Here is a 17,450-nt window from a genome sequence, read left to right on the forward strand (position 1 = left end):
CGTAAAATTATTAATTAAAAAACCTCAAATAATTTAATATATTTAATTAAATTATTATATAATATTTTTTAATTGATAATTTCATATGAAAATGACTATACTTAAATTTTTACCCTTCATTCCACGCAAAGATTGAGCATTCCACCTAAGAGGATCGAAATTTCGTCTTAGAATCAGCCGTCAAGTCAAACGCTGCCGTTTCCATTTAAAATCATTATTATTTTCATTGTGACCTTTCGCCTCCCAAAGAGCGTCAAACAAAAAAAAAAACCCTGAAAACGTATATTCTTTGTTTCCATAGTTGACTTTTCCAAAACCACGCTCCGTCATCGTTTAACTTTTAACGGCCAAAGTTAATGAAACAACCTATTTGTTTCTTCCTCCTTTCTTTCAAGCTTCCAAACCAAACGCTATATAAGAAATCTTCTTCACCTTCCAACCTTTCATTCCAAAATTTCCTTCACTTCTCTCTACACATTCTATATTCATATTCTTCTCTCATCAATAAGCTCCAAAAACTTTGGAACATATTTTTCAATCTAATATGTCGTCACGGAGTTTTGAGATTACTATCTTATCAGCAGAGAATCTTAGAACGAACAAAACATCAATAAAGAAAAACGTTTTTGTGAAGATTCAAACCGATGGAAACGGCGAAGTGAGGACGACGAAGGTGAACGGCGAAGGCGGAAGCTACCCTTCATGGAACGAGAAGGTTGTCATGGAAGTTCCATTGCATGCAAGGTTTATAACTTTGGAGGTGAATTGCAAAGCAACAATGGGGATTAAGAGTGTTGGAATTGCAATGATACCGGTTTCGGATATAGTAGGAGGGTTTGTCCCTCAAAATCAAGTTCAATTTTTGAGTTATAGGTTATGGGATAGTAAGGTTAACAGAAATGGGGTTATAAATATTTCTGTTAGGGTCAAAATGCCTGAGATTTCGTCGTTGTTGCCGCCGGCGATAAATGGATTGCCGGCGCAAGGAGTTCCGGTGACCGGAAAGAGCTCTAATGCGGTTGTAACTGGAATTCCAATTAATTGGTTTTAGATTATAAAGAGTGATGGAAAATATTGTTAATAGTTATTTTTAGTTGCTTAAATATTATTGGACGTGAAAACGCTAGACTTGAGTGTCCATTTTACTTTTTAATATGTTGGGAAAAAAGAAATATACAATAACAATAATAAAAAGGGAATGATATATATAAGATTTTAATTTTTATATATTTAAAAAAATATTATACGATTATTTAATCAAAACTACGTGTTTTAATCAATTTTTAAATAATAAATTTAAAAATTAATTATTTTTTTGACATAATAAAACACAATTAAATAATTAATTATTCTATATATATATATAAATTTATTTACGAATTAATTATTTATATAGAATATATATTAAAATATATATAATATTAATTTTTTATATTTTTAATTTTTTTAAGAACTTATTTATTGTTAGTATTTTTAAAAACTTTTTTATTAGTAATCTAAACTTTCGATACTTTTTAATAATTTACTCAGAGAAAAAAGAAATAGTACGACTATTTATTCTTTAAACAGATTTTATTGCACTAATTTAAAAAATTAAAACAAACATATTTAAATAGATTTAATATTTTTAAATTTAAAATATAAATTTAAAAACAGTGTGAGTAAAACTAAAATTCAACAATTTAATTTTAAATCTAAATTTTAAATCTTTTAGATTTGTAGCGCCTTACACTCCTCTTTCGTTTTCGCGCTCTTTTCCCGTCCTGTGCTCTTTCTTTGCCGCGCTCCTCCCTCGAGCCGTCCTCTTCCATCGCGCTGCACTCTTTCTCCGTCCTATGCTCCTCTCATCTTTGTTGCGTTCCGATCCTCTACCGGAATTTAGATGTATAACGTGCTCTTTGCTCTTCATCTTCTCCGCCTCCTCTAGTAAAAGATTCTATCTTTCTAATATATATTTTTGTTTATATTTGAGGGAGGAAGCTTCATTATTGTAAGAATAATTTTAAAGCTATTATAGCCAAATAAACATAATAACTACTATCTTCACATTTTTTTAATAATTTTTGATAATTTTATATGTTTACAAAATATTTTGTTTATTATTTGTTATTTTAGATGTGTTTACTTAATTTTAGCAAAAAAATTTATATTATATGTATTTTTGCATGTGTTTTAAAAATATTTTATTTATTATTTATTATTTTAGATGTTGTCTCGAATATAATTAAAAATTATACCATAAATTAAATCATTTTTTTCAAAAGACACCACTAAAAAATTATAAATAATGCTTTCTGGCCTCTTGTGATAAAAAATTTTGTCTTTTTAAATCTATGTTTTTGATCATATTTGAGGGAGAAAGTTTTATTTTTGTAATAATGATTTTGAAGTTATCATACCTAAATAAACATAGTAACTATTATCTTTGCTGCTGATAGTATCTATCTTTTTATGATTTTTGATAATTTTAGATGTGTTTACAAAATATTTGGTTTGTTATTTGTTATTCTAGATGTGATGTGTTTATTTAATTTTACCAAAAAAATTATATTATATATATTTTTGAATGTATTTTAAAAATATTTTATTTATTATTTATTATTTTAGATGTGTACCTAACAATATTTAATAAAAAAAATAAATAAATAAAAAGAGAATTCTATAAGAAGATAGTGGTCTGTATTTAATTAGTTTGGGATATATTTTTCAAAAATAAATGTATTTTTAATGTTCCAAGATAAAATAACTAATCATTTAGAGCACTTGGTTAGAAAAGAAAGACATAATCTTCATGAATCAAGAAACACGTATTGTAGAAGTAGTCAACAAATTGATTAAAAGTTACAGAAAATGGAGTGATATTTGATCTTTTGGTTGTTAATAGTATTATCGAAGATGATTAGGAATTAGTTTATTTATCTGTCTAATATTTTTCTATTGATACTCTATATCTTATTGTGTTGAGTTTTTCATTTAAAAAAAAGAACTTAATAGTGTACAAAATTTAAAAATAAGAGAAAATTAAAAAATATAAAAATTAAACTAAATTTCAATCGATACGATTTTTTAAAAAATTAAAAAATTATTATAATTAAATGAAAAAATTTAAAGATTATTTAAAAAATAATATTTCTAAAAAAAAGGGGTATAAATACAGGGGTTAGGTGCCTTTCAGCTGCATATATATGTATAGCTACCACCGTACGACGATATTGGAAGTGCTTAACAAGTGAAATATTAATGGCGGCTATAATATATGTGTGTCATCACTGATCAGCAAGCATTAATTAGCTGCCATTCATAATACAAGTCTAAGAAGAGAGATGAATGTATCTTCATTCATCAGCACAATGCAGACATAAATAATATAATTAGTCCACTTTATATACTCCGTTATTATTCATCCGGCTGCTACATGTGCGTATACTTTGTTATATATCTACTTCCACAACTCATAAACATGGTCCGATTGGCGACTATTAATGTTACGTACCAAAATTGCTCTAAAAGCAAATTTTGAACCCAAGTTCCTATAAAATTCAAATACGTTACTTTAGTAACTATATCAATTATTTTGTCACCAATATCATATTTTATACATCATTTGTTACGACCTCCTTAATGTTGGACCGCTTAATTAGTTAGTTAGCCCATTAGAGATTATTAGAAATATAAATAAGAGTATTTAAAGTTAATGATAAACCCTTAAATAAAATTTTGATCTGTAATAAAAAAAATACATTGATCTATCAAATTAGAAAATACGATAAAAAAAAAAGAGTATTTAAATTATAATATAGATGATAAAAAAATTAATGAATTAATATTAAACTTAGTTTAATTTAAAAAATTTTCCTAACTCGAAGTGAAAGTTTTAACATTGGTGTTTTTGTTGAGAATCTTTCATCATAGAAGTAACTCAATTCCATCACAAATCTCTGTCGAAATTCAATGCTGCCACCACGTGGCTTTTTGTCACTCGCGGTAGTAGTATTAATTTGGATTATATTTTAAATTTTATATTAAACTATTAATTATATTTTGGTGTATTTATTTATATTTTATTTATTATTTTATTATAAAACGGTTCTTCCGGTTGAACCAATAAATCAGTAAATGACTTTTTAATAAGATTGCTTTTGCCTTTCGGATCAAAGTCTCATTCGAAACTTTAGACAAAGATGCTATTGAGATATTGGGCCCTTATGGTATCTCATACACATTTCGTGCAGTCCAATAATTAGATTTCTGCTAATAGAAGATAACGATTTTTCTCTTTGGTAAAATAATTCCAATGAGAACAAAAAAGAAGGCATTAAGAAACCCTCCTGGTTTCACCGTAGACACTCTAAAATCTTTTTTCAAACTAGGCCATCCATCCTGCCTCGTCCCTTCTCGCGTAAACTACTGTATTAAAGGAGGTGAGTAAGTATACCAAGTCAGTAGTTAGAGTGGTTCAATAATCGATTCAATTTTCAGAACCTTACTCCATATAATAACTCAATACTCTTATTTATATTCCTAACAACCTCTAATGGACTAACCAGCTAATTAAGAGGTCCAACATTAGTTGAGTTGTAATAAGACTCCCCCATCAAAACAACCTTGTCTTCGTCACCATGAGCAACGAACAACCACATGGTGGCAGCATTGAGTTCCAACAGAGATTTTTACAGAGAGTTCCAACCACAGGCGCCCATGGCAATGGCGTTTTCCTGGAACCGCGATAGTGCGATCACAACCACCATGGTACCACCGCGCAATCAAGACACCAACAACAGGACAGTGACAAACTGTGCATGTCGGTACTAGTGGTTAAGGTTGCGCGACCAAGAAAGGAGTGGCAACGACTACGGATACAGCGCTAGTGTCAAGTTATTGCAGGAGGTAGCTTTTTATTTGGGCGGATGGGTTACAATACTAAAAGAGGAAGCCATAGTTTGATGGGTTCATTTTTTTTTTTTGGACCTGGTGAAGGCCGCACACCCAGCCCACACACTGAAAAGGAACCGAGACCCAGACCCGCCCGCCTAACTATCCTAATTCAAACTACGGATTACCTCTCTCTCTCAACCAACCACTCTCACTTAACGCGCTAAACTAGAAGAAGCTAAATTCCAGGGCTAACGTCTTGAGAAATAGAAGAGGATTCTCTAAATCAGGTTGGCTCTTGGCAGTGACCCAGTTCGCTCCAGCACTCCGGTGAAGAAGGAAGACGGAGATGGCTCCCCTACTCCAGCTCTTCTGGACGGAAAGTCTCTGAGGAGCGCTACTCCGATTCACTGATGCAAGGCTGCTGGAAGCTGCTTGCGATGCAACAGCTCTGATCGTAATGGTGCCTAGACAAGCGGCACTGCTCTGGCGGAGGAGGTTTCTGAGGGGATCACTGCAAGCTTACAAGGCCGGAACCTCTCTGCGGCATTGGTGACTTCTCCTTCTCAACTGCTCCAATCATCAATCCCCTGAAACCTGCCAATTAATAAATTTTTATCATATTATATATATATTTTGGTTAATTAATACCCAATTCTCAAAAGAAAGTTATTAACTACAAATTTTTTTTATACTTCGAAAATATATATATATATATATATATGAAAGTATATAATTATTTATTAATATATAATATAGATCAAGCCATGCTTGCGAGGTGAGCTCTATTGACTACTCTAACTCTGCCTTCAGCTTTGCTGATGAGAATTTCGGAGAGGCAGTCTAATTCTTTCCCTTCTGATGATATCTACAATTTGAGGCGGGGGAGTTGTTGGCCAAATAGTAGGAAGTTGATTTTTGAGTTTCAGAGCTGCTAATGAATGGGCCAGTCTGTTTTTTTTTTTCCGAGGGGTCCAGGTGAAACCACAATTTGAAAGTCTTTTTTGAATAGAAATTATGTCTTGAATGATTGGGTCTATTTCCCAAATTGTAATCCCGGATTTGAGAGTCTGAACAAGGTGCAGACTACCTGTTTCAATGATGGCTTTTTGAATATTTAAATTTTCCACTAGAATTACAGCTTCCCTTACTGCTTGTGCTTCTGCTGATAGGCTTGAGTTTGCTTGAATCACTGTTGCTAATCCCCCCATGATTTTTTCTCCATGGTCTTTGATCACAAAAGCTGTTGCCCCTGACTTGGTTCCAATGGAAAACGAAGCATCAGAGTTTATCTTGAGCCAGCTATGAGGAGGAGTATTGGCCTCCCTTTGTTGTCCTCTCTGACTTTGGAGATGTTTTCTTTTATTAGGCTATTGTACCCTTTCTCTATTATTCTTGCATGATTGATGGTAGACTCTGGGTTAGGCTCTATGTTATTGTATACGTGGTTGTTCCTTGCCTTTCATATTGTCCACATAGTGATGCCTATTCTACTCCAATTCTGGTTCGCTTCCGCTCTGCTGGCTTCTTTACACTTCATGTACATTTGTTGCAGCCATTCACCCACTGATCTGACATTTTGGTTTGTTGGCATACATTGCGACTGTGAGCCGAACCACACTGCTCTAGTCCATTTGTAGAGCAAGAGAGTATGCTCACCGGTCTCTTCCTCTTGCAAACAGATCGGACAAACACTTTTAATCAATAATCTCTTTTTTTAAAAAAATTAGCTCTTACCGGAATGATGTTGTGTGTGGCCTTCCACAGGAACATTTTGATTTTTTGGGGTGCCTTTATGTTCCAAATATCTTCCCATAGTTCCTCGAACGCTGCGCTTGATGAGGGGCTGTTGTTGCGATTTCTTTCGTCTTCTTCTTTTTTTGCCACACAGTACCCTGTTTTGGTTGTGAATTCTCCATCCTTCCTGAAAGGGCCACAATAACCTGTCCTCCTTGGAGATCCTGCTTACTGGAGTCTGGACTATTTTTTCTGCTACATCTAGGGGAAAACTCCTTTGGATTTTCGCTCTATCCCAATCTCTAGAGGATGTTAGTAATTCTTCTACTCTTTGATTGTCAATACTTCCTCTATTGAGTGGCTCGTTGAATCCATGAATCCAGTTATTTCCCCATACCTTCACTCCACTTCCTTTGCCTATGCTCCATTTTCCTTTACATTTTATAAGCTCCATCTCTTGCAGTAAGCTGTTCCATATCCATGTGCCATTTTGATGCTTTGACGCTTCCCAAAAATCACAATTTGAAAAATATAGGGCCTTGAGCACTTGTACCCATTTAGCTTCCGGGTTCCTGATCACTCTCTAAGCTTGTTTGGCTAATTGCGCCGTATTCTGGTAGTGAAACTCTTTAAAACCGAGTCCTCCTTCTTTCTTACTCTTGCATATCTTCGGCAAGCCTTCCAATGGATCCCTCTTTCTTTTCCTTGACTCCTCCACCAAAACTTTGCGATTTTGGCATTTAATTTATTTCAAAAAGATTTGGGAAACCTTAGAATACACATGGCGTATGTTGGAATTGCTTGTATGACTGCTTTTATGAAAACCTCCTTCCCAACTTGATTTAACAGGCTTTCTTTCCATCCTTCTATTTTTCCTTCCACTTTTTCCGTGATCTACTATAGAGCCTTGCCTTTCGCCCTTTCCCAATGAGCCGGGAGTCCCAAGTATCTCCCTGGGTTGTCCCAAGTTGAGATGTTGAGAATGTCTTCTATGTTGACTCTGGTTTGGATCGGAATCTGGTTACCAAAGATTATTCCTGATTTTTCTAAATTAATCACTTGTCCAGAGGCCGAGGTATATTGGTTCAGAATCTATACTAGTTGATAGATTTCCTCTTCTACTGCCCCTGAAAATATGATGAATCATCAGCGAACAATAAGTGAGTGATAATTGGTGCTTTAGATGCTAGCTTAACTCTTGTAATAATCTTTCTGTTTAAGGTATTGTCCATTAAAATGGTAAAAACCTCCGAAGCTATAATAAAAAGATAAGGGGAAAGGGGGTCTCCCTGTCTTAATCCTCTTTGTGGGATGATTTCCTTGGTTAGAGCTCCATTGATCTTAAACTTATATGTCACGCTTCCGATGCACTCCATTATGAGCTTCACCTATTATTGATGGAACCCGAAAGCCTTTAGTGCTTCTTCTATGAACTTCCACTCCATCCTATCATAAGCTTTATTCATATCGAGCTTAATGGCTAAGTCCTTTGTGGCTTCTTTCCCTTTACTTGTTATTCTGTGAATTGTTTCTTGGACTATGACTATGTTGTCTTGAGTGAGCCTTCCACTGACGAATGCGCTTTGGGTTAGTGAAACGATCTTATCGATGATTCCTCGCAATCTAGCCACTATCACCTTAGATATTATTTTGTAGATGTAGTTGCAGCAGCTTATGGGCCTCAACTGGTTCAAGGTTTCTGCTTGCTTAATCTTTGGGATGAGCACCACCTGTGTTTCATTGATTTGTCTTGGTATAGAGCCTCCTTTAAAGAAATTTTTAACCACAGCACATACATCTTTGTTTATGGTGCTCCAGTGGTTCTGATAAAAAAAGACCGTTTAACCCATCTGGCCCTGGAGCTCTGGTACTATCCATACTGAACACTGCTTGTTTGATCTCGTCCTCTGTGACTTCTTTCAGGAGATCTGCATTCATTTCTTCAGTGACTCTTTTGGGGACCTCTTTTATACACCGCTAGAAGTGAAAAGCTTAGAGTAGTAGTCTCTGAGCCGCAACATTTCCTCCTGATCTTGTACCCATCTCCCTTTTGCATCCCTTAGCCTGTCAATGCGGTTCCTATCTCTCCTTTGAATGGTTGAAGCATGGAAGAAGGCCGTATTTCGGTCTCTCTATTTGAGCCATTTCACTCTAGCCCTTTGAGCCTAATATTTTTCCTCTTATCTCCATAGTTCTCTAATTCTTTGTTTAGCATTCTCAATTTGCTGCTGCTGCCTTGGGTTGTGATGGGAGTTTTAGAGATTTTGAATTTTACGTTGCCATCTAGTAATATCCTTGTCGGCTCTTTTGAAGCTCCTCATGTGCCACTCTTGGAGATTTTTGATGCAGTTGCTAGTTCTTTCCATAAATTTGTTCCAGTCTCCACCTTGTGCCTTAGATGTCCACCCCTTTCTTATGACTTTCTTGCACTCCTCCTTATCGTCCGAGTAGGCCTCGTATCTGAACTGCCTTGGTACCTTCTGATTTGGTTCTATGTTGAGTTATAATCATGGTACCGCGACAGTTCCAACTTAGGATAATCATGGTTGGGGTGGGGGCATGTGTGGGCCCGCCTCCTCAGCCTTGTAAGTTGGTTCTTGTTCGTCCAAATCCATGTTGTTTTCTTGCTGTACCACTCCTTTGTTCCGTTTGCTGTTCCTTGACTCTTGGTCATCTTCCCGGTTGGAGTTGGTTAGTTGTTGTTCCTATGCACAATATTTCTTCCCATATCTTCATGTCTTTGTTAACTTGGTTGCTTGCTTTAGATTCAGCCATCTCATCATCCGATGCAAGTTCAACATAGTAGGTAACTCTATCCTGATTTTTGTATGCTTGCTTTTTCTCCTGGTTCATTTCTTTTTTCCACTTTTCAACTTCTTCTCTTGCAGCCCATCTAAGGTTGACGTTGTTCTTATCCCCTTCCTTGGCCTCTTTGTTTTGCCTACCTTCTTTCTCCCTTTCCTGTTTTCACGGGCCCGAGTGAGGGTTGGATGGATGATCATATTGGCAAACTCCTCCTCGTTGGGCCCATATGGGATCCTGCCCCGGTTGAAGTAAATTTATTGAGTATTGAGATTTGCTTTGGCCATTATTGTTTGATTTTCCTTCCATCATTTCTTTGCTTCTCTTATCTTGGTTTTGTGGTGAGTTGGGCCTCATCCAGTTTGATGGCCCAGACTGGATCCTAATTTCCTCTTGAGAGATACCTTCCAGACCTGTCCACTTCTCCTTTCTTGAAGCTTCCTCTCCTCCCATCAAACTTTTACCTTTTATTCCTCATAAGTTGTGAACTGCTGTTCCGAGGAGATTCAGGAGGCGTATGTCTCTATCTTCTGGCCAATTTTCTTGTGATAATGGGATAGCTCATCTCTGCTCCTCCATCTTTTCGCCGCCTCTTCCATCTGTCTCTTTTGTTTTAATCTCTCCAGAAGTGACCTCTATTTCTTCTACTCCTTTTACCCGTTGGTTCGTAGGGTCGTTTTCAGTGCTTTTGCTATTGACACCTTCATCCTCCAGCGTTTGATCTCCACGCGCTACTTCGTTCTCCCTGATTTGTTGCTCCCATGCTTCTTCCTCCCTTGGCGAGTGCAGCGGCCTTGCCCTTTCTGTTCCCATCCCTACAACATACTTTGGTTTAGTAGAGTCCAACATTCCATGGCTTGAGACTTGTCACAGTTTCTCTTCTCGTGGCCAATGATTCCACACTTGAAGCAGTAGTTGTCCTGTAGTCTTTCGTAGTGGAAGCTTATACAAGATTTGGGCTTGTTTCCTCTATTCAACCAGAAACCTGTCTGAAGAGGTTGTGTAATGTTGATGGCTGCTCTGAGTCTTAGAAAGTTCCTTTGTAGGGTTCCTTCTTTTATGGGGTCTTCCACTTCTCCCACTATTCCAATCATTTCTCCAATGGTTCTGGCAGTTTCAGCATTTAGTTTTTCTACAGGCACCTTTGTAGGTTCATCAGGTGTCCCTTAACATTCCACGGACCATTCCTCAGGAATCTATTTCCTGTGCGACTGTCTTTGAAGCTTATAAGGACCTTGTTCCTTCCAACTTCTGAGATGGTAACATTCTTTGGGTTGCCCCACATTCCTAGGATTGAGTTCTTGATGGCCTTATACTTTAGCTCTCTGTCTGTGATGATTTTTTCAATTAAGTTGAAACTGCCTGCTTTGAAGCCTAGGCTTAGATGGAAATTGAGGGTGATGGTGGTTCCTTCTATAGATTCTGTACTCATGTTTGGTCTAGTCATGTTTGAGTATTGGATGGAGATGAGTGAAGAGACTATTAAGTTAATAAATGGAGATGGGGTTGATAATTGTAATTAGGAGTAATTGTACTTAGGATTTAAAGAATTTTTTTTCTTTTTTTTACCAATCTTGAGAACAGAGTTATTTTAATGAGAAATATTGTTACGACTCAACTAATATTAGATCACTTAATGAGTTGGTTAATCTATTAAAAATTGTTAAAAATATAAATAAGAGTATTGAATCATTATTATATAAAATACGAAGGAATTAATGAATTAATATTAAACTTACTTCAATTTAAAATTTTTCTCCCTAGCTCAAAAAAGAGTTCTAACATCAGTTCACTAATTAATATTATTTATATAAAAATTTTTCGTAAACACTAAAAATCAATCACCGAATAAACAATTATATATTTATACATATTATTTCAGTTAAATAATCTATCATTCTATCATCAATATAATTAAATTTATTTTAAATAAATAATCAAATTTATAACAGTTTTTTCTATACTCATAACACAATTGTATTTATATACTAATTTTTATTTTAACTTTTTGTGTGTGGAGAGTTATCGGGAAGGTCATCAAATTATTATAGTTTGTATTGTTGGCTAATTCACTCCAGCCTTATTACATATATATAAAAAAGAGTAAATATTTTCTTCCGTGTTTAACCATTTTTTCGGTCCTTATTTACTTGTCAGTTATTTGTTTGGCCATTTTTTTCATTGTTGTAGAGACAAATTATTGACACATCAACAAGTGATTTATTCTAAATCAATTACAGAGACTAAAACGTATATATATTAATTAATTAAAATAGATAGAGATCAATTTAGATTTTTATATTTATTAGGAAGCGCAAAGTCTATCTAATAAATAGTTAGAGATCGAAAATGACATTTATTCTATAAAAAAATCACTAAATCAGTTATATATATATATATATATATATATATATTAAATAAATATATATTTATATACATATACATAAAAATTAATTTAGTTACTAAATATTTTTTCGTATATTGCGCCATTAATTTGGCCATACATGTTGCACATTTTCATTTTATATTTTTAAAATTTTTTTTAGCGGCGTTGTTGACTATGGCACTTGAAAATGTCAAACAAGTTCCTTAGTCCACAACATTTGAGAAAACCACACGCGCGGCGTATTCTATTTCTAACGGCACAACAAAGAGACGTTCCTCGTTTGTTTCCTTCCTCAGAAACAACCTCTTTCTTTCTCTTTTCTTTCTCTCATATTTCCTCACAAAACTACAACTTAAAATTGCATATAAAACATTCTCTTCCCCTTCTTCTTTCTCTCATATTTTTCATTATTTTTATTATTCTTTAGCCAAATTAATATTCTTCTATATATATCCAATTAAGTCCCTAAGCTTTTAGTTATATTACTTGCCCCCACATAATACATTGTGTAACATTTATATAAGAAATATGTCAAGGAGTTTAGAGATTACTATTTTATCAGCAGAGGATCTTAGAGTGAACAAAAAATCTATAAAGAAGAATGCATTTGTGACGCTTAAAACCGACGCAAGCAGTGCCGTGAGGACAACTAGAATGGACGTCAACGGCGGAAGCTATCCGACATGGAATGAGAAGGTTATAATGGACGTGCCATTGCATGCAAGTTTCATAACTTTGGAGGTGAATTACAAAGCAATGATGGGAATCAATAGTGTTGGAATTTCAAGGATACCAATTTCGGATATAGTAGGAGGCTATGTCCCTCAAAATCAAGTGCAATTTTTGAGCTATAGGTTATGGGATAGAAAAATTAAGAGAAATGGGGTTATCAATTTTTCGGTTAGGGTCAAAATGCCGGTGGTTTCATTGGCGAATGGGTTGCCGCCGTCGGCCGGAAATAGCTCTAATGCAGTTGTAACTGGAATTCCGGTTAATTGGGTTTAAATTATAAAACAATTTATTTGAAGTAAAAACTTACTTTATGTAAAGTTGATATTTAAAAATTGTTAAATAATTTGATAAGTTTGATTAAATTGTTATTTAACGATTTTCAACTACATTTACGTCTTCACTTTTATTTGTTCATCAAATGAAATATATATGGTTTCTTAATTATAAGACCAATCTAATATGATCGGAAGAGGTCTTGGGTGCAAAAACAAGAAAAGCATTTAACTCCATTTCATAAAAAATTAACAAAAACAAAATGATGCATTCCACTTGATAAAAGAGAATGTAATTTCCGTTCTCTTTTATCAGTTTTTCTCTTCACCATAATATGTACCTTTATATAAAATGTGACATAAAATAAAAAATTATGTATTTAAATTATTTTTTATTAATAAAATAAAAAATACACGTAGTAATTGTTAAAAAGTTTTGATATCAAAATAATGTATAGTATAAAAAATTAGTAATGTTAGGGAGTAGGAATCAGTATATTTTGTGATTAGCACATTTTGTGATTTGTAGGTATCAATTAACTATTATTAATATTTTTAATAGTATAAGATTATATCTAATGATATGAAATTACATATTTTTTATGATTAATAAATATTGACTAGATTTTAATAAAAGCGCGCCTGAAACTTTTTCATAAAAAATAAATTACTATGCGTGACAAGATTGATTACTTTAATGCCTAATTATTGATTAGAAAATATTATAGGGATCGTTTAAAAAAAAATTAAAAAAAAAAATTTAGTTAAATAATATTAATCAACTTTAAAATTTATAAGCCAATGAGTAATAGCTCAAATGGCATAGTCTCCCCATACTCAATTAAGAGATTGCGGGTATCTTTGGTAAAAAAAAAAAAAAAAAAACTTTAAAATTCATAATGTAGGATATAAAATTAAGAGTTTAAATTTTAAAATAAGTAAAATAATTTTTAGTTAACACTTTCTTTTGCATTCCTCCATATAAAAAAGACACTAGCGTTTGGTGCGCATTCTCCTTCTGAGTTTCGTTGAGAAAAAGATATATAATAAACAACAAGAATATAAAATGATATACCAAAAATTATAATTTAAAATTGAATAAGGACATTGTATCAACACTATTAATTAGAGAGTTCATATAATCCATTTTCTCTTTTGTTATTAGTTTCGTATATTGTATGGTAATAATCTTTTTAATAAAAAATAATATAAAAAATATTATTAACTAAAAATATATACATAGCGTTAATACTGTATGCTCTTCTATTTTTATTAATATGTCTCTTTTGTATTAATTTATCTTATATAATTAAGAGTTTGTGTTGGGATGAGTTTTTATGAAAAAAAAATCAAGTTATCTTTATTTAATTTTTTTTATAAAAATTAAAATAATTTATGTTTGAATATGTATTTTATGTAAAAATATTTTTTATATAACAATATATTTGGATATAATAACTTAAAAATATTATTTATTTATTTATTATGTTAAAAAAATTTTAATAAAATTTTTAAAAAAATATATAAATTATAATTTTAAAAAATAATTTTTTATTTTTTTAATATTTTTATTTATATTACTAAAATTTTGTTAAATATACTTAAAAATAAAAAAATTATTAATTTTTTAATAATTTAATGGTATCCAAATAAATTTCAAGCAGTGCTTAACACGCCATAATGATAAAGACAATGTATAGTTACATATCTAGCTAGATGAAGGTAGTGTACTGTCTTCTTTCTCCTTCTCACCATGATGCAGACGTACACAAATTAATAAATATAAAAGTCCATTCTAATTATTATTTCATCCAGCTATGATGAATTGTATATACATAATTTTACTTCAAAGGAGGGGTTTGCTCCCTACAATAATGTAATATAATAATAATTGATCATGAATTTTAATAATAACATACTGTATATACTTTTAATATAACATATAGTTAATTTATACACCACACTAGAGAAAAAAATAATGTTTTTAAAATTAAATAACATACCACTAAAAAGTAACGAAAAAATACTTAGAATGTTTAAAAAAAATAATGGCGATTAGAGAGTTATGCTATAAAATACAATATTTTTGTAATAATTGTAAATGAGATTTAATGACAATTATAAACTTTAAATCTAAATCTTAAATTTAAAAAAAAATTATGTTTTCAGATAGCAAATTTATAAACTACGGTATAAAAAAAAAAAAAAAAAAAAAAAAAAAAAAAAAAAAACTGAAAATTTTATGATTTAAATAGAAACGGTTTAAATTAAAATTGTTGTAAAATAACCATGAATTTCAAAATTGATATATTATAATGACTTTTAAATAATATAATATTTTGATATAGCGAGGATTACGTCAATGATCGCTGAAAACTGTCACAAATTCCAATCTCCACGTCTTAAAGAACGGAGGCCGCTTAAACGTTGATATTCCTTTTGTGTTGGTTTAAAATAGTGCAAATTCCTAAATAAAGCTGTTGCTAAATCCCTGGGCATCTTTAGGTAGCGTTTGGTGGAGAGACAGAGATTGAAAGATTGAGACTGAGAGACTGATACTAAGAGACAAAGATAGAAATAAATTTTAATATTTTGTTTGGTATAAAGTGGGAGACAGAAACTAAAACAAGAATGAAACTCTAATTTAATTTTTACAAAAGATAAAATTGGAATTAATTAATTGAAATGAGCGTATTTTTTAGGTATAAAATGTTATTAAAATTTTAGTCTTTGTCTCTAAAAATTTCAGTCCCTTGTGTCCTCACTTTTTGGAGGTACTGAAATACTGAAATTTTAGGGACAGAGACAGAAATTTTAGTACCAGTCTCTGAACCAACAAATATAATACTGAATCTCAGTCTCTCAGTCTCTGTCCCAATACCTCAAAACAAACGCTACCTTAGTGTTATTATATGATTTTTTTAAAAGATAGTACTTTCTTTCTTTTTATCATAAGTCATCCACTTAAAAATTGGGCTGATAACGAGTAGAGTAGGGTAGGGTTTGAACCCTACCCTAATCCTACCTGAAGGTTGAAAATTTTATTAAAAACTCTACCCTACTTTATTTGCGGGTTGAGAATCTCTTAACTCTAATCTTACTTGCACCCAAAAATTCTAAACCTTATCCTACCCTACCCTATCCTACCCGCAAAAATATCAATTTTTTTTAAAGTAAATATAGAATTTAATCATTTCGAATTTTATACATATTAATAATATAAAAAATAAGAATCTAATGCTCTAACAAAATTAATTAACTAGTTTTAGTGGTTGTTTATTTATTGTAAATCATTACATAAGGGAAGGAGGAGTGCTAGAGGGCCAACAATTTTTGTGTTTTGTAACCATCAATTGGCTATCAATAGTATATTCAATGGTATGAAATTACATCCAATGGTGGGAGATCATTCACTTTTCCTTTGATAGTTAAATGCTGGCCACAAAATATAAAAGTTGCTGACCCCTAGACTTTTTCTAAAAGAAGTTGTGGGTTCAATTCTCACTTCTTTCACTATATATCTAATTTTTGTAAAATATATATTATATATGAGATGTGGGTATGATTTTTGTAAAATATATATTTTAAATTTCCCACCTCGTAATTAAGAGATCGAGAGTGATGACCTACCAAGTCACACTCATATAATTTCTTATTATATGAATGATTAACATCTTTAAAAGGTTTTTAAATTAATAACATTTTGTATATATGATTTTATTAGCACTTTAATTTTCAAATATATCACTACAGAGTAATTCACATTACATACTTTTTTCTTTATAACAAAAAAGTTTCATTCATAAAAAATGTTAAACGGCATGCACTTACAAATAATAATAATAATAATAATAATAATAATAATAATAATAATAATAAAGTTAGAGTTAATAAAGTTACAACAATTAATGAATCTTAAATGGATAAATTTTGACTATTTTTTTGTTAATTTTATTTTGTTATTAAATAATTTTTAAGACATACATTCTTTATTATCATGTCTGAGGTAGAACTTATCTTGCACTGTGTCACATAAGAACACATTATTGAGATCATATCTTGGCAATTACCATGCAGAGGACGTAATGTTAATTAGGCACTCTTAGGTAGTTTTTAGTTACCACTTTAGGATGACTATATATTATTATTATTGGTTCCTTTTGGCAATGGCCAACATACATCTTGCATTTCTAAAAGTGTACTTCGAGTCGAAGTCAATTGAAAACTATATAATGTTTTTATAATAATGCCGACTAGATTAATTTTGTCAAAGGAGTTGTATGTATTCAGATTATCGATAGACATTATTGTTCAACAGTAATTATTTTTGTTCATTTTTGAGGGAATGAAAACTTTTAATCAGTCACAATTTATGAGTTAAATATATAGGAAGTGGTATTTATAAGGGATTTCGACGATTACGTCGATGATTGTCTAGAAGGTATAAGAATTATAGAAAAATAGCATAAATTAGAGCAGATATTCTATCTTATATTTATAGTGCATATATATAAATTTGGAAGTGATTTATACTAGATTTTAGCCGATTTTTTTTAGTTGTTTACCGTATTTTCCAATCCGACAGATTAAGGATTAATTCGTTACGGTTCTAAGCTCCATTTAAAAGTCTACTGCTGAACAATGAATTG

At 32.0% G+C, this 17,450-nt stretch overlaps 2 protein-coding genes across 2 annotated transcripts; both read left to right on the forward strand.

Moving 5' to 3' along the window:
* Positions 1-438: 438 nt before the first annotated feature.
* LOC112726801 (BON1-associated protein 2) lies at positions 439-1,126 on the forward strand. Its single transcript, XM_025776323.3, has one exon. It carries the CDS (start codon positions 545-547, stop codon positions 1,049-1,051), a length of 507 nt encoding a protein of 168 aa, XP_025632108.1. The 5' UTR covers positions 439-544; the 3' UTR covers positions 1,052-1,126.
* Positions 1,127-12,325: 11,199 nt separating this feature from the next.
* LOC112729131 (BON1-associated protein 2) lies at positions 12,326-12,802 on the forward strand. The gene has a single exon (XM_025779487.3). It carries the CDS (start codon positions 12,326-12,328, stop codon positions 12,800-12,802), a length of 477 nt encoding a protein of 158 aa, XP_025635272.1.
* Positions 12,803-17,450: the final 4,648 nt, after the last annotated feature.

This window comes from Arachis hypogaea, chromosome 12 (genome assembly GCF_003086295.3).
Source record: "Arachis hypogaea cultivar Tifrunner chromosome 12, arahy.Tifrunner.gnm2.J5K5, whole genome shotgun sequence".
NCBI classification, from domain to species: Eukaryota; Viridiplantae; Streptophyta; class Magnoliopsida; order Fabales; family Fabaceae; genus Arachis; species Arachis hypogaea.

What these genes read in the sequence shown, in the direction of transcription:
- LOC112726801 (XM_025776323.3), top strand. Translation starts at nt 545, where the DNA reads ATGTCGTCACGGAGTTTTGAGATTACTATCTTATCAGCAGAGAATCTT.
- LOC112729131 (XM_025779487.3), top strand. Translation starts at nt 12,326, where the DNA reads ATGTCAAGGAGTTTAGAGATTACTATTTTATCAGCAGAGGATCTTAGA.